Source organism: Anolis carolinensis, chromosome 5, assembly GCF_035594765.1.
Source record: "Anolis carolinensis isolate JA03-04 chromosome 5, rAnoCar3.1.pri, whole genome shotgun sequence".
NCBI lineage: Eukaryota > Metazoa > Chordata > Lepidosauria > Squamata > Dactyloidae > Anolis > Anolis carolinensis.
The window spans coordinates 199,353,900-199,372,557 of NC_085845.1; the positions used below are offsets into that span (position 1 = coordinate 199,353,900).

General features: G+C 39.9%; 1 protein-coding gene across 3 annotated transcripts in view; it reads right to left on the reverse strand.

The window, feature by feature from the left end:
* Positions 1-230: 230 nt before the first annotated feature.
* Positions 231-18,658, reverse strand: part of chchd3 (coiled-coil-helix-coiled-coil-helix domain containing 3) — a 239,272-nt gene continuing 220,844 nt past the window's right edge. For all 3 annotated transcript variants that reach the window (XM_008110280.3, XM_003220728.4, XM_008110279.3), the window contains 2 exons: positions 13,530-13,665; positions 231-902 (listed from right to left, as the gene is read on the reverse strand). In XM_008110280.3, the coding sequence (XP_008108487.1) occupies positions 879-902; positions 13,530-13,665 (160 nt within the window). In that variant the 3' untranslated portion in view covers positions 231-878. The remainder of the gene's footprint in view (positions 903-13,529; positions 13,666-18,658) is intronic.

Consider the following 18,658-nt stretch of genomic DNA (forward strand, 5'->3'; position numbering starts at 1 on the left):
GTTATTACTTAGTTTCAAAATGCTATAAGATCCCTTTGCATACAGATGTCTTGAAAGGGTTATTAATTTTCCAACTGTTTGATAAAAAGGTGCTAAGACTGGCCTGAAACATAGGGTAACAAACCAAAAAGCATCCCCAATTATTTTAGCAGAGTTCATGCAGGAATACTCCTCACTGGGCACTCAACAACAGAACCTGCTTTTCTTTCTGAATAATACGACATGCCAACTTTTTCATAAAATGTATTTTATTACTCTTACCGAGAGCACATCATTGTCAGTGCTTGAGGACAGTTCAGCACTATCCCAGGTTCTCATTACAATGTAATCAAATGCCCTATTTCAATTATGATTTGCAATCAAGGAACTCCCATGCAGCAGAGGCTTGCGAAACATGATTCCAGCAGAAGTTGGGGGTGGGGAGAAGACAGATGACCCTTCCACAACATAATTCTGGCAATAAATTAAACCAACTACACTCATGATTATGCAGAGGAAAACACAGTATTTGGAAGAACACAGCGGGCGGCCAAGACGAACCCACAGAAGTGACTGGCAGTGCAGAAATCATCAGAATCAGAGGCAAGTATTTTCTCCTCACTTGAGGTCAGTGGAAGTTCTGGGCTTTGCCTTCTTTCAATCATTGGGAAGTGAATTTTACTGGCTGCCTTTGGATGTGCAATTTCTACTGTAATAAGATACGGGTCTTGGCCACGCTGATTGAGTCGAAATGTCTACAATCTCAATTTGGCCCTTCTGGATTTGCTTGCTCTTTCCGTCTGCCCTGTAAATGGGCTGCCAGGTTGCTCTTGAATGAAACACCCTGTTCTGCTGCTGGAATTGGAGTTGATGGATTGACGCTTGATGTAAAGGGGCCTTTATCCTCCACGGCCAGCCATGCTCTGCAAGAGAGAAAAAAAAAAGCAGGGAGGGGGACTAGTAAGTACAATTGCATGACAGAAAATGGGGAGGGGGAGATCTGCAAAGCTATCCAAGCCCAACACCGCTCCATAGGAAGGACTGCCATGAATCAAACCCTTCCTCTTCTTCTGATTCAACCCCAAGCCAATCTCAGTTCCACACCAAAAGCAAGAAGCTGGTGTCCCACAGGATGGGAAAAAAGAGATCTTGATGGTTCCAGTCAACAGAAACCTGCAGAAGATTTTCCATGTCATGAGATACCAAATACAGACAATACCAGCAGCAAAATGCTACCATTCATGTGCCTTCTCTTAGTGCTACTGTGCCCGTGTATCCTGTATGCTTGTCAATTAGAATCACAGAGACCACAAGGGCCATCAAGTCCAAGCTCATGCAGGAACACACATTCAAAGCCCTCCGCTAACTACCATGAGAGAAGGCGAGTCCACTAGACTCTGGGGCAGTATATTGCTCTGCTAAACAGCTCTTACTGTCAGGAAATTCTTTCTATTGTTTAGTTGGAACCTCTTTTCCTGGAATTTGAATCTATTGCTTCATTTACTAGTCTCCAGGGCAGCAGAAACAAGTTTGTCCCTTCCTCAATATGACCTCCTTTCTATTAGTGAAACATGGCAATCCTGTCCCCTCTCAGTCTTCTTTTCTCTAAGCTAAACATACTCAGCTCACTCAGCCTCATAGGGTTTAGTGTCTAGATCTTTGATTATTTTGGTCACCCTTCTCTGGACACATTCTAATTAAGTTCTATCTGGGATACTGGAGGTGGACGTCATGGGATGTAGGGGCCACATGTAGCCCATGGTATGGCTTTGCCCACCCTGGTGTAGAGGTATACTTATAACAAGCATGGTGCGACATCATGCTTGCATGATCTCCATTTGTACAGAGATTTATGCCATGCAAAAGCATGATGCTGAGGACAAGCATCTTTCTTCAGCCTGTAACAGCACAGTACCATGGCGTTTCCTCCTTTACGCTGCATATTAAATCCAAATTAACATATTTTACTTACTCATATGCCTTTAAAAGTAGACATACCAGAGAACTTCCCTAGCAGAACCTTATTCATAACCACATGCTACCACTGTTGTGTGAATAGCATCCATATTGACTCCAGGGCCTTGACTGACAACAACCCTGAAGCATTCCTAGAAGTAGGCAGAATGGTCTGTAGTTGGACTACCAGTCTCATCCTTATAGTCTCCCCAGCCAGTTAGCAAGCTGGCTGGATAATAATAATGGGTACTGTAGCCCAACAAATCTGGAAATTACTAGCTTGGGGAACAATCCCTTGGGTGATCAGAGAATCAGGAGGTCAAGGAGATATTTCTGTATCTACTTTTTTTCCTTTTTTTACTGACTACTCCTCTTCTTCAGAACTTCTAGCTAACAATTAGTCTTTGAAGAAAAGATATATAAATGCATATAATATACAATATATGCTAGAGATGAGAAAAATAGAAAATGCTCAAAAATCACTGAAAAATGAATTTCTTGAGCGTGAAGAAACTCTGATGAAAAGAGCATCTTTGCAGTTCAGGGCTTATATTACACAAAAGTCATACAAATTAATTTTACACAAAAAGTGCTATTGTTTGGGATTTATTCTGTGCGAAATTTGCATGTTTGTTTAGCAAAGAAAGCAGCGTGTTCTGTGTAGGAAATATAGGGTTTAGAGATTTTTCCTGTACATAAAATACTATTTTCTGCACAAAACAACCAAATGTTAATTTTGTACTGAATTCATCCTGAACCGCAATTGAAAACTTTCAAAGATTTCCTCATGCATGACAAGAGTCTTCTTTTGCCTGGCTCCAGGGAAACTTCAGAAATCTGAGCAGTCAAAGCTTGCTTGGAATATTTCTGACATGATGAATGTAATGCGTAGCCAGGCTCTAAATATTCAACACTGTATAAATTTAAACACTGCATAAATTAGCATAATGTCTTTCAGGGGCAATGGGGGAAATGTCACAAGTTGAAAAACAGAACCCTGCTTCTTTCTCCTTTAGGAATTTGCCAGGTGAAATTGCAGGTGCTTGCCGATCACTCACAGATTGCTGACTGTAAAACAAAAATTCATTCCCACCGCGAAGGATGTGCCATACGACACTGAGAAGATTGAGTCAGGCACGCAGGGGGATACTTTCTGTGTTTACGAAGCCACAGCAACTACACCTGCAACGCTTTGGATTAATTGCTCAGAAAAACTCACTAATTGTTGGCCACGTCCCTTGGTTAAAAACAATCCCTCAAATCTGTGCCAAAGTATTCCATGTAGCAGCTTCACATAGAGAAGCAAACGCCAGGACCCAATGGCAAATCTTTAGAAGATGAATGAACTATATAACTGCCATAGCCAACATGAGCTGGTCCAAGCTGCATAACTCTATATAATATTATCTTTATAAATTCGTTAAATTCATTTTTACGATGCGATTTCTGATGCGCGGGCATGGCCCGTGCCAAAAACTTTTAAATCGAAACTTACCCAATACTTTTTTGTTGGAATTTTGTAAATCTCGAAAGCCTCCCAAAATCAGTTTCATTTTCAGTGCAAGGAAGCAAGGCAACGCCAAAAAGGGCTGCCTTTTCTCTTTAAATTAATGGCCTCTTGCCATTAGGAGAAGAAAGTAGCAGCAAGAAAGCAGAGTCTGCTGGGAAAGAGACTGACAAAGCACAGAATTCTGGGAAATGTAGTTTGAGAAGGCAAGGAGCCCTATGCCCTGCTCTAAACTACATTTCCCAGAATTCTGCTCAGCATCAGAAAGCCTCAATCAGGGTAGGGAAGAGATTTATCCTTCCGTAGCATTAGCCTGCCAGAGTTCCAATAAATTGTTGACTCTGCAAAAAACAGGACTGACTGAGACTTCTACTAAGTAAATCTGTGTGCTGGGCTGGAAAGAAATCTCCAAATGGAAGTTCTATTGGTTAATATGGGAGGCATTCAGTGAGATAGCTGTTGTGGCTTTTTATTTTAAAAAGTTTTTGTCCAAACTTTAAAAAATTCCCTAAAATTAGTAGATGTATGAATATTTCTGAAAATTGGAAGGAATGATCCCGTTATCTTGTGTCATTGTATAGAAAATTCAAGGAGATAGCTCTTTAAAAATGCTGTTTATAAAAACTTTGAACATTCTTCAAAAATCTGTCGATATGTGAAATGTTCTTGATGGGCTAACAGTGGTAAATGTGTTTTAGCATTGTAGCATGTTTCACCCCAATATCTGTATAAATGAGGGAGAAAGAAGCCCCTGAAATTTCCCCACTTGCACAATTACTATAACGAAAAAGTAACGAAATTTCATTACTCTTGTTATAGTAAAAAAAATTTTTAACTTACTACACTTTAGAAACATTTTAGAAAGGAAACACCAGCGGCCCTTAATTTAGTAATGAGTTTTGGATTTTTTTCATCCACCGCAAAGCCCTAATGTCATGCCAAGTTCCTCTGAGAAATAGCTCTTCTCTTGATACCTGCTGTCAAGAATATAAGAGCCAACAAATCCTTCCTTTGACTTGTTGGCTGTTTTATTTCCCAGAAAATGGAAGAAATCCATTGATCTTCACACCAACAAGGTAAAACTGCAGATTCGTTATACAGAAGAAAAGGAACATTGAGTAGAGCTGGATGCACATTCTGAAATTTAAGAACGTCAACTTCCATGTGTTTTAGGAAATATTGGGAGAGATCCCATGCTGGGAATACTCAAAGGAGGAGGTTCAGTTTGGATGGTAAGATTTTGCAGACATACACAACAAAAAAGATGGAGGATATACTGTATAAATAAATGGGGTTGGCTGCATAAGGAGTTTCTTGCTGAGTTGAGATTTCAAAAGATACATATAACAACTGGAATATGAACGAGTAGACCATATTTATAGGGGTAATATTAGTAAGACTGAAAGGTCCCAGGTTCAAACCCCGGGAGCGGTGGGAGTGGCTGCTGTTACCTCCAGCTTCTGCCAAACTAGCAGTTCGAAAACATGCCAATGTGAGTAGAGCAATAGGTACCGCTCCGGCGGGAAGGTAACGGCGCTCCATGCAGTCATACCGGCCACATGACCTCGGAGGCGTCCACGGACAACGCCGGCTCTTCGGCTTAGAAATGGAGATGAGCACCAACCCCCAGAGTCAGACATGACTGGACTTAATGTCAGGGGAAACCTTTACCTTTTATTAGTAAGTTAAAGATCAGAATGTTTGGAGGCTGCCCTACGTGTAAACTTAATATATCTAGAAGTCATGTTGTAGCTTGGCTTCCTCCATGCTATCAAAGGAGAGCATTCAGAAATGGGCCTTGTTATACTCTCAGAGTATAACAAGTGTCCAATCTCTCTTGCATGTTCAGACTAGCTGCAGAATCAATCATCTTTTTCACCCGTTCACTTCAAAACTGTTGTTTTAAGTACAGCTACATGCTGATTTAAAAGAAGGCAGTCAATGCCTTGTTCTCCCCACTAATGGCCACAATAAGCAACTATTTGTCTTTCCACTTCTGCTTTGATAGGATAGACGCACAGGCCCAGGCAAAGGCACACATACACAGATATCAATAATATGCTTCAGCTTATCAAACTGCCTCGAGAGAACTTCAGGTAAAGATTTAGCTCACGATACGGCCAAGTGTCAAAGCCCTCAATATTAGCAGCTCCACAAGCTTTTTCTAAGGGAGAGATAAAGCTGTGAGATTACTGAGTGCGAAATGAGGAGTGCACAGATGACAAGCCGAGCCGATTGCAATTGAGGCAGGAAGAGGAGTCAATAAATTCAATTTATGAACCGCACAAAGAGTCCTTTGCCGCCGCTCCGATGGGCAGCGTCACCACCTGGAATTCGGATTCCCTCCTGTGTTTGCGTCTCTATATTATCGAGCCTGTTTCCCGATGCACGTTTTTGTTCTTCAGCAGCCAATTTTGGATTGACTTCTTCATTCCTGATTTCTCTCTCCCCATCTTATTCATCCTCTGCTTTGCATTTGTCTGTGTTAATCGCCGTCGCATCTTACAGTGCCATTTTAAGAGAGGCTTAAAAAGAACTATTTGTTCAGGCTCTTCAGTCATGAGCAAAAAGGAAATACATTTCCACCCACAGCTCATGAAAACTACAAGAATGCCCTTCATTAAGGAGGGGATAAAATAATGGCTCCCTCTGGCATATTCATTCCAACAGTTCAAAGGTCCCTTGGTTCCTATAGGCACAACTATGATTATATGTGGCAGTTAGCATATGTTTAAGTGTACATGAGCAAATGCCCATTGTCCTCAATCCCACATTCCCCCAATGCAGCATAAATATCAGCATGGAGCCTTATACCACAACAGCACAATACAATCCCCGTGCAGAACGGCAACTTTGTGCAATACATGCCAAAGTATACAAAGACAACTGCAATGTCCAATCATGATGCAAAGTATAGGATACACACCCTAAATGTGAAGTATGGGATACACAACCACAACGAAAAGCAGAAGATGCACAGCTTCAATGAATAATCAAAATGCAAAGTATTGGCTGCACAAGTAGGAATGGGCAATGAGTAATGAGCAATTTGTAAAGACAGGACACTGATGAGCAATTTGTGCAACTTGTCTTCCATTGATATCAGCAGAATATGTTGCACAATAAGGAATGCTTGAACCTGCATGTTGTAGTGTAACTTACAAGTGTATATGTTCCCAAGTGAATTCTGCCAGTATCTACCTATGTTTTTCTATGTATGTTTGTATGTAAATGTATGTGCACTGTATAGTCTGTCTGTCTGTCTGTCTGTCTGTCTGTCTGTCTATCTGTCTATCTATCTATCTATCTATCTATCTATCTATCTATCTATCTATCTATCTATCCATCCATCCATCCCAATTTCTCACTACTGGAATTACAGTAGAGTCTCACTTATCCAAGCTAAATGGGCCGGCAGAAACTTGGATAAGCGAATATCTTGGATAATAAGGAGGGATTAAGGAAAAGCCTATTAAACATGAAATTAGGTTATGATTTTACAAATTAAGAACCAAAACATCATGTTATACAACACATTTGACAGAAAAAAGCAGTTCAATTCGCAGTAATGTTATGTTGTAATTACTGTATTTATGAATTTAGCACCAAAATATCATGATATATTGAAAACATTGACTACAAAAATGGCTTGGATAATCCAGAAGCTTGGATAAGTGAGACTCTACTGTATAGTTCCCTAGACTATTCCTTGAACTACAATTCCCAGAATTTTCTGGAGAAATGGCTTAAATATCTGACCATTTTCTACATATCTATTTCCTAGAAAAGATTCATATGAGAAAAGCTGTGGTGTAAATAAAGTTTTATTGGGTTGTAGTATGCTTTCCGGGCTGTATGGGCATGTTCCAGAAGTATTCTCTCCTGACGTTTCACCCACATCTATGGCAGGCATCAGGTATACCTCACAATCTCTGAGGATGCCTGCCATAGATGTGGGTGAAATGTCAGGAGAGAATACTTCTGGAACATGGCCATACAGCCAGGAAAACATACAACAACCCTGTGATCCCGGCCATGAAAGCCTTGGACAACACAAAGTTTTATTATTATTTATTAGTATTATGCTTAAGTATACAGTCCAAAAATCATATCCACCATCAATTCCCAACAAAAAATGGCCATCCTTATTTAGAACTGTCTATGCTAGGGAAGGATACATATACTGGGAATTTAAGCATAGTAATAATTCTAGAGTGCAAGAGCAGAGTGAAAGCATTTGTCTTGCTTCAGGACTGGGACACTGTGGCCACCACAAACTAAGCACTGGGAACCTCTAGACTATATTGTTGCAATGTATTCTTTGTGGGACTGATTTTGGTGGTCTGAAAGCTAGAAATTTGCACTCAAGGAATACGCCATTACGCCAACTATAAAGAAGCAGAACAGCCTGCCAGTATGCTTCGAAGCCACAACCATACAGTTTACACAGCTTAGGATCTGGATGCCTTTAACTATGCTATCTGCCTAGGTATCAAGATCTAATTGGGATCCTTTTCTGAAGGACCTAAGTTCAGGATACAGAGATCCATGTAATCATCTGGAGTTCAAGGTGCAGTGAACTAAAGGAAACACTGTCTATAGCGGCACTGCTATCTAACAATGAAATCCACATTTGATTGGTGCATCACCCTAATACTGCTGGGGTCAATCGAAGACATAAAAGAAAGTAAATGAGTGAAGAGGCCAGGAAGAGAAGATAGTCATTTCCAAGCTGCTTATTTGTTAAATGTCTGATCTCAAAAAGGGCAGATAGGAGGGCCACAGAACCAAAGTACAGCAAGGCCCCCTTACCCATGGGAGAAATGTTCCCAGACTTCTGTGGGAAATTGTAGATTATATTGAACCCTAGTATTTTCAGTGAGATGGATGAGATGGAAGTACCAAGAAGAGGCTTCAGCTTATAGAGGAGGCCAAAGTGATGTGAAAACATTGAGAAATGAGGCTGCTTTTTTGTGTCAGGAGCAACTTGAGAAAGTGTAAGTTGCTTCTGATGTGAGAGAACTGGCCATCTGCAAAGATGTTGCCCAGGGGATGCCTGGATGTTTTGATGTTTTTATCATTCTTGTGGGAGGCTTCTCTCATGTCTCCACATGAAGCTGATAGAGGGAGCTCATCCACGCTCTCCCTGGGTTTGAATTGATCTTGCAAGCTTTAAGTCAGCAGTCCTGCCAACGCAAGGGTTTAACCCACTGCGCCACTTGGGGCTCCTACTGTGAAGCTGTGTTTATCAGTTTTGTGGTTATGAGAACTATCTTGTACTGTGAGAAAATGCCTTGGCTCTGTCTTACACGGGATTGTCAAAGTCACTCCTCTCATTGTGCTCTGGCTCCATGAACACCTCTACTTTATCAGAAGCCAAATATTTGATAAATAGGCAGCTCTGACCCTACATCTTTCTCTGCCCATTGCCCCCTTCCTCCCACAACTGCTGGGAAAGTAACAGGGATTGTGCAATAGACTGTTTACCTGGGTGACATGCCATTACAGGTTCCTGGCCGTGAGCTTTTAGTTGAATCTGGGTCACTGTGCCTTATTAACTGCTATTTGAAGTGTTTATGTCTTTCCTGTTTTTCCTCAATGGATTATATGATTTTATTATGCTATGTTGTGCCCTTACTTGGAGTTATGTTTATAATGAAAAGCAGGTAGTAAATTTAACAGACAAACAAATGCCTGGTGCTATTATTGTTGATAGCAAATATGTGAATCACAGCCTTTTATTCCAACTGTTTTGGAGGTGCTGGAGTTTTGTGTGTGTTAAGGGTATTCAACTCTATTACATGAATAGGGAGGATGCCACGTTGGGTACTTAACTATGATTGTGCATTCTGGATTATTATAGAGGAAGAATCCATGTTTTGTGGGCTTCATCCACTTTGTGTGGACTTTACCTTCCATCTACCCAGAGAAGAATTATCTATTCAAGTGGACCAGTGAGAACTCAGAAGCCATTTATAGGCTACTAAGTTACAAAAAAAGGGCAAATATCTTGGATGTCACAGAAGGACCAAGGTACTTTCTTGTGCAAACCGAAGTCTGTAAACAAATGGACGATATCTGCAAAAAGGTAATGGTTGTTTCCAACTCTCTGAATATGAATGAAGCGGAGTCAAGTCAGTCAGTCAATGTTCCTAAATTTTAATGGCTAGCGGAGATGGTCATTCTTCCATCTGTGGAGCCACCTTGTGTTATGCCTCACCACCCTTGCTCTTGCATTAGTAACAAGGATCCACACCAATAAGCATGGTAGAAGACTTTCATTGTGGGGATTCTTCCCATACCACTATAAAAGAGAAATATCTTCCAAAGACAAGAAGAAATCATATCTCCAACTTTCATTCCTGCCTTCAGCTCAGAATTACAGAGACTCCGTTGTAGGGCTCTTCTGGCAAACCTATTTAGAGGAAAGTTACTACTGTATTTCCTTTCTCTTAGACAGATAGAGTGCAAGTTGTCCAAGATCATTCAGCAGATTTCCAAGGTAAAGTGTGGATTTGAATCCTAGTCTCCAAGAGTCCAACCATAGGTCACACTACCGTCACAATTTTCATAGAAAGACTTTGAAAGAACAATAAAAGGCTCTGGAAAGGTTAAAGTATTGCTGCAAAGCAGCAGATGGTCAGTCCTATTTGCCAATGAAATCAACATCAGCACTTTTAGCACAAAGTTTGCATTTGGGATAGAAATGGAAGAGAGAGAAAAAAATGAAACCTAGGATGAAACCGAATTCTTTGCAGAGGCAGAGGCAGGAAATTGCACTTTGTAATTGGTTCAGAAATGACAGCCCAGGTCACACAGGAGTCTCCGCAGCAATGGAAGGTGTTACCTTGAGGTAAAAAGTGAATTTTCACACCAATACTGTTTCAATGTTGAGAAAAAACACAATTTCCCAAATAAAAATAGGATTTGAAAAGAAAATATTTGAATCCACTGTCACATAGGAACCATAGCTACATGAGCACTTTTCAAAAAAGAAAAAGAACTGCTTGTACTTTGGATTATCATGAACCAAGTAACTACAAAGAATTTTCCAGTGTGTCTTGAAAACCTAGAACAAGGTGAACTACCAAACTTTGGAAGAGCAAGTCTTGTTATTGAGGAAGTATGAGGAGTGCAATTGCAACTGTTGGAGAATGGAGTTACAAATCTTGCAGAATATAAAGTGAGCGACTCAGAAATGAGAACAAGAAAACACAGACGGCGAAGGAAAACAAGCAACAATCACGTCTCTATAAAGATGACATAATTGGCCCTTTCCATCTCTCCGTTCTGCACCAGCTTATGGTGTTCTCTTGAGAGACTCCACAGAGTAAACTTGGCCAGCTGACTTGACAGCCATTATAAACTGGCATGTCAGTGGATTTGAAGACATGCAAAGCAAGCAAACGATAGCCATACAAGCAAGAGTGTGGCTTCTGGCCCCTCCAGTCCACTGGGGATGTTCTGAGAGAGAGGGAGTGTGCAAGCCAACCACAGAAATGGAATTGCAACAAAAAAGAAGAGGATAATTTATAAAGCTCTACCCTAAGCGAGTCAAGCGAGCGCACAACTGCCTTTGCTGGCAGTGTTAATGTAGAGCCACTGGACATGTTCCAGAGAGAAGTTCTCCCAACAGAGCCCAGCTGAAAATTAATGGGAAATCGGCAAGAGAAAAGCTGCACACATTTTGAGAATGGCTTCCTTCTAACTGTCTCCAGTTGCCCATACAGGGAAACATCTAGGCCAAAAATGGGGCAGTTGTGCCAGGGAGGAAGGACAATTTACATTTCTGTGATTACCTGGCATGCCACACAGGAGTGTTTCTGGCAATCTGAAGTGATATCACACCACTTCTGGTTTTGCTAAGTTTGCTAAAAACACCTTGCTGGTGGGGATTTCAGGGATTGAGGACAATTATTTAACCTTTTGAAATTTGAGATGTTTTAGCTTTGTTTTAGATAATTTCCAGGTGATATTTCACCTGATATTTAAAAAAAGATTTTGTCTGGGATCTTGGGGGTTGGCCTGGGGTACTAAAAACACTTAGGAGCTGCATTTCCCCCATCCTCACCTAGAACTCAGATAAAAGTTGAAGTGCTCACAAGTGGAGAATAAGATGGTCAAAGATCTGCAAACCAAACCTTATGAGGGAGTTGCATAGGTTTAGCTTGAAGAAGAGAAGATTGAGTGGTGATATGATGACCATTTTCAAATATCTAAGGGATGACATCCAGAAAATGAAGCAAGAGGAACCAGTGGATTAAAGACAATGAGAAAAGATTCCACAAAAATGTTTGGAAGAACTTTGAGAATTGTTCTGACAGTGGAATAGACTGCCTAAGAGAGTGATGGACTCTTCTTCTTTGGTGACAGATAAGCTTTGCCCGAATAGTCCTGCATGGTGGGCGTTGAATTAGATGGCCCTTATGGTCTCTACCAATTCTATGGTTCTGTGATGCTATGACCCTTATTCTTCTGCGAGACTGTCTGGACCAATAGTTAAGAGTATGGAGACTACCTTTACTCCAAGAGCAATTATTCACTATCGCTTAAAATATTTCAATTCCACCATACATCATCAGTTTTTAGGGTATGGTACAAGTGAAATCAATTTAGACAGTTAAAGTTATTCAGAATTTCAGCTGAAACCCCCCCCCCCCCAATTTGAACAGACTAAGAACATTCAACAACATAAAATGTTAAAGCAGTTCAAAAGACCATTTAAACACTATTTAAAACCATGAGGAAAAATCAATTAGGCTCCAAACTCTTTTTACAAAAGCTATATTTTAACTTGTGATAGACTGAAATCAACACCAGTGTTAACTGTACTTTGGGTGAGGGCACGGTCTACAAATGGGGTGTGACTGCAGAGAAGGCCCATAGCTAGTGGTCCATCAAGTTCTAAACCATTCTAACTGGAGGTCAGCTGTGACCATGACCAACAGTCCCATGGAATTCGAAGAGGAATGAATGGAGGGTGAAAGGGAGAAATGTGCCAAGAAGAAGACACATCAAGCCAATCCTGACCGGGACCGCCTTCCATCTAGAATCCGATGTGGAAAAACATGCAGGTCAAGAAAAGGACTCCACAGTCACCTACGTACCCACTACCAAGACACTACACATGGAGGTCCATCATACTCAGACAATGAGGGCTCGCCTAAGTAAGTAAGTAATACATTCCCACCAGCTACAGGCTGCATATTATGATCTGTTGGGCGTGCAATTATGTCTGCGCCATTTTTCTCAGGTAGGCAATTTATTTTGAAGTTTATCAAACCCCTGCAAAACTATTGTATGGCAAAGTGGGCTAATTTTGCCTTGGTGGGTTCAAACGCTCCAAAAAACCTGGTGTATAACAACACATACTTTAAAAGCAGGGCAGATAAGCAGGTATTTTGGAGCAAAGAAAGTAGCATGAAAAACACTTTCACAGGATTGGTGTGATACATTTCTAGGTTATGCTTCCAATACTTCTGGCTTTACATTAGGGACAAATTATGGGAAGCTGCTGTATGTGGATGACCTTTGCGTAGCCGGGCTAAGAAGAGCAGACCAAACATCTAGAAGAAGTGAGAAAATCCAGGATGAGGCGAACTGGTATAAGCGAGCCAGGGAAGGTGCTAACACCTACTAGGAAGGTTGCCAAGCAATGTAATACAGAACTAACAGAATGGGAAGAATCAATATTTGCAACTCAAGACTGGGGAGAAACAACCAAATATGAGACAGGATTTAGGCATTTCTGAAATGGAGAATGAATCCAAATTCCATACCTACAAGCTAGGTTCATATCCTAGATTTATATATTAAGATGCAAAAGGAAATTAAATGAGGATAATCTATAAATAAAAATCGTATCATAAGGAAAATAAATAATAAAGAGTTTGCGATAGGAAGTAATAAATAACACAGAAACGGAGCAAACTGCAGGCAGGCAGTAAAGCAACAATAAAAAGATGGAGATAATAACTGCATGTGGCAGAATGATTGAAAACAGGGGACGACCACGATGGCCCACAGAGATCTAAAAAGAGACACGGAGGCCTCTTTCTGCTCCCTTGGGCTTCTTTTCTGAACCCACCTGCTTGGCATGGTTGACACACTTGAAGTATTCGCTGGCCAGGGCTGAGCAGCTGAGCGTCTGCTGGGAATTCTCCTGATAGCACTGGAAGATTTTGCTCTGCAGGTCCGCACACACTGGGGTTGACTTATATCGCCTGAGGTTCAGAAAGATGGGGAGGGGGTGTTGGGAGAGGGAGAAAGAAAGAGAAGAAATAACGTTATATGGATGCTTTCACCGTAAATTACAAGAAACCAAGGCTCTGTGTTATGTGTCACTGGAAGAAACAACATATTTTCTGAGATAGGGATGTGAGAAAAAGACTAAAAGTTAAGAAAAATACAGTTGTGTTAATATAAGAGCAAGCCTATACTAGAAAGCAAGAAAATAAAACTGAGACTGTTTATATTTTGGATATAGAGGATGGCCCTTGTACCCATTGGAGGTATGTTCCTGGATTTCTTGTGGATACTCAAAACCACGTATAATCTTGGAACGAATGATTACAAATTTCTCATAATCAGAGTTTGGAAAAAGTTACTTTGGGATCGGCCCTGAGTCCCTTTGGGGAAAGAGGGCGGGTTATAAATAAATTATTATTATTATTATTATTATTATTATTATTATTATTATTGACACAACGACGTTGTATGACACAGCAAACAAGATAGATATGCTGGATTTCGTTTCACAAAACCACAAGTCGAACACTTCCCAAGTGTCTAGGACTGTGTGATGTATTTTCGGATGATGCGTGCAGATCCCAGCAGGGTGGCCTTTTGCAGTTGGCAGATCGTAATTTTGTCAATGTCTATTGTTTCCAAATTATTATTATTATTATTATTATTATTATTATTATTATTATTATTATTATTATTATCAGGCAACTCTTAGGGTGACAGAGTCCAAAAAATCCTAATTTTTCCAAGATGTGTTCGTAACTGTCACTTTAGGGCAGCACCCACTTTTGGGAAGTAGCTCTTGTGGAATCAAGTAGTCATCTCACTTATTAATTTTCACTAGCAGGAGTTTTGCTGATGCTTTTACAGCAATTATACTCCATTTTCACGTTTTTCTTGAGGATTTTACAGACTGTTATATTAATAAATTGTTTAAATTTTTAGTGAGTTGTTGCAATGTTAAATATAGTTGAGAACTACCATCCATATGCAGGCTGAAGAGAGACATACATGTTATAAAAATGAAATATTCATTAATATACTTGGCATTTCATTTTATATAAATAAGAACACAGAAAAGAACACATGTAGGAAAGCATAACTCGCCCAGCATTCAGTTCCCTATTGAGCAAAGAAGACTGGAAATTCAATTTGCAAATTGTAACTTCTTTCTTGATATAATTGCTCTTGCTTACTGAGTGTCCCCTTTTGTTTTCACAGCTTCTAAAGACTGCAATAAAATACTCTCAGACCAAAACATATCCTATATCTGACTTTTTAGGCATTTTCATATGGACCACCACCCCTGTGTGAAATGATGTCATTAATGCCACATCAGAGAAATCATACTATTGCTAGCCACTGTGGGGCACTTGTTTCCAGTATCTGCATCTCCACCACACAGAAGGAATTGAGGAAAGACAAGCTTGGTTCCTATAATCCAATGGTTGAAAATCTCACCACTTTCTAAACATCTGTTTATGAACCAAAAGATTTCCCTGAAAATATTTCCTTGATAAATCTAATATGCAACCCAAATGTAATTTCCAGGGAGCATTATTTTTCCATTCAAAAGGAGCATAGAAAATATTCATCAAAGAGTGAGTCCTCCAACAAATATATCTCTGCTCTTTATTTTGGATTGGCCTAAGAAGAGTGATATTTTAACTAAAAGGATGAAAGTGAGATGCAAAGTACTCAAGTGCTCCTCGGGGGGCTTGCTTCTTGACAATCTTGCAAGATGCAGAAGCAATAAGAAAGCAGATGTTGGCTTATTTTGCAGTGCTCACTACAATGACATAAGACGATCCATAGCCTAGATTCCTATTACCAGTGAAGCATCTGAAACCAAATTTAAAATCTTATTTAATAGCCATATTCTACAGTCATTGAAATTATAGATTTCTACAGATTCCCACTGCTGTTGTTGCTGTCAACAAATATTTTTTACATGAAGAGCAGCCTGCAGCTGAAGGCTGTGCACAATTACTTGTGAAGGGTCTTCGGTTCAATTCCAGACACCTCTAATTCAAAAATAAGAAATGGGATTTAGAGAGAAGCTGCCAGTGCATCTTTTTGTTTTAAATTACAGAGTTCTATGGACAAATAGTCTCAATGGCTTATAAGACAGCTTTCTATGTTTTACATCACTTTTAAAAATGCATCACTACTAAAAGTTTGAGAGCCAAAGACTTCTAAGCTAGATCTGAGTATAACCATGGCCTAGTGAGGGCATAAACTCTGGAACGAATATATTTGCACCAATTTGTATACAAGATATGATTCAGCAAGGAGATCTAGTCCAAATGTGTTTCTATATGCTCCCTGGTATTGATCTTCATGACACAATATTTAGTCAGAGAACTGTGCCTTTGACTTTGACAACTGCGGTGGTGTGGTCTTTTACAGTGATGTCGATCGCTTCCTACTAACTTCTGATCTTCAGAACTTGACCTAAAAGAAGCAATTACACCTGCATCAATGTGCTCACCTATTATGCTTGCAGGAGTGCTCAAGTACAAACTTACTTGGCACAGCTGATCCCCAAGAGTGAAGCCAAGTTTATCGATCAGCTCTTGGTCAAGAGACATTTCATCTATCTGCTTTTGTGGGTTATTGGGAACCAGCGTACAGAAACTTTCATGGTCTGATTGCTTCCTTGGAGAGTTTTTGTTGTAGAATTTGCAGGCATCTCAGTTTCTGAAGGAACCCACTCATCTCCAAATCATTTTGAACTGACAAGTGATGGGGAGGGGAGGCTGAGGAAGTAGAGTATCTCCCTTTCAAACAGCATCTCGGGAAGTTTATTGTGGCACAATGCAAGACATGATGCTTTAGATTTTCTGAGTGATAAACATAAGTCTGCAGCTTCGCAGCTGCAACAGCTCCAAATAAAGTTTGAAGGGAAGCCACATGCATAGGCTTTGTATGACTTGTGACTCACTGCTCTCATGATTCACCACCACTAATGAAACCTAATGGAAGCTCCGTAGAAGACTACTAATAAGGTTTTTTTCAGAGATTCACTATAAGCCACGCAATTACCTTAAACTTAGAATTTCTCCTAAACTGTTCTGATGAGGTAATTCAGCTGGGTGACTTTGCCCCTTTTGTAAAAATTTGTTTTGTCCTCAATGAGCAGGGACAGTGCCACCTTTCTCTCATATATGAAGATGGAATAGCAAAATAATCTTCATAGAAAATAGGGATTTCAACTGTACTAGCTGTTCCATGTTGGAAGAGTGAAAATCATCAGAAGCATAACATCATGGCAAGATGTTTATAAGACAAAAATATAATAAATAAATAACATGAACCAAAAGAAACAACAGAAGCGATCTATAGTATTTCAAACAATGTTAACTGTAAAAGCTTTTGCTGCCTTGGAAAACATTAGCATACAAAGTTAAGACATGCTATTGGAAACTGGCATGTTGAACATTAAAATAACTCCACTGAAAAAGACCAACAAAACAATTGAACAAGACCAACAAAAGTTCCTGGGTATGATTACTCTTGCTGTCATGCATAGACATTGATACCATGCATAAAACATGCAGACCTTGTTTCTTTCTGTGTCTCATTTCAACATGTTAAGATTTAGTACAAATGGTTTCTATAAGCATTGTATGTCATGGTTTGTTGGAATTCTAGTCAAGCCTGCATTTGTGTGGATTACATTTTATTGAAATTAGCATTGTTTGAAATATTACACATCAGTTACATCACTTGTTTGAGGCATGTTTGTTTATAATGGTCCTGTTAGGTATTTTGAAATGATTTCCACTTGTATTGTTTGAAGATCACCAACCACAAAAATGATCAGACTGATATCAGATCTACAAAAATGCCTGGAACAGAAAATATGTGAAGACAGGCAGGTCCCAATCACACTAGAGCTACATTTCCTGCCATGTAGGAATATACAATCAAATTCAGTTCCCAACTACATTGGCTCCTTTTATGAATTCTCCCAATTGGAACTAAGCCTACATTTCTTAGTTATATGAAACTTCAAGGGAGAACTATACAAAATTTGCTTGACTCATATTGATCATTCTGATCATGGGAGCTGATTTATCCCCACCCCAAAACCCACAAAAAGCAAGGAAAATTTGTCCCACAGATGGGAAAATACAATCAAATTTGCTTAACTGATATTGATCGGTTTTTATCACAAAATCTTGTCTAAAAATAGAAATGAAAGAGTATGGAAGATCTGTCCACACACAGGGATACTGGAGATACCAAGCTCCAGAATGATTCAAAGAAAAAAGAAGTATATCATTAAACCAATAATCACTACCACAGGATTAGGAGCTTTGATCACTTGTACGAATTACTGGTTTTCACAGATCTGTATTTTTAATTCTGTTTATTTTATTTTTGTTGGAGGCAGGATTTTACCCAGCCTCAGAGCGAAACCCCAGAGCATATATAAAATTGGGCTCCGTCTGAAGGAAGCCTGAGTCAGCTAAGTACTGATCAGTCTTGCTGTGTAAACAGGATCACTTCCTTTTGCAGACAATGCATTGGATTAGCCTACTAGAAAGAATCCCTGACCACATATTGAACGATCCCATTAGTTCTGCTCTCTTGTGCTGTTTATACTTTTGAGAAAATGCCAAATAACATTAACGGGCTAACATTAGCTAGCCACACAATATAAACAGGGAAAGCATCTTCCAGCTCAGGAGCTGTTCCAAAAAGGATGCCAAGGACAGTATAAGACTGTCTACCTTACGGTCAGCACAAAACTTGTTGCAAGAAACAGTCCTCTGGTGAAAAATAGTTGATATATGCACTCATAGCACCAAGGAGAAGACATGCTTGGGAGAAACTTCTTTTCATTCTCTCTCTCTCCTCCCCTCCTTATAAAGAGAAGTCAAAATAAGCCAGTACTGACACTATGGTTAGACAGGCATCATGAAAGACTGGGGCAAACCACAACACCTCCACTGATTGAGCAGA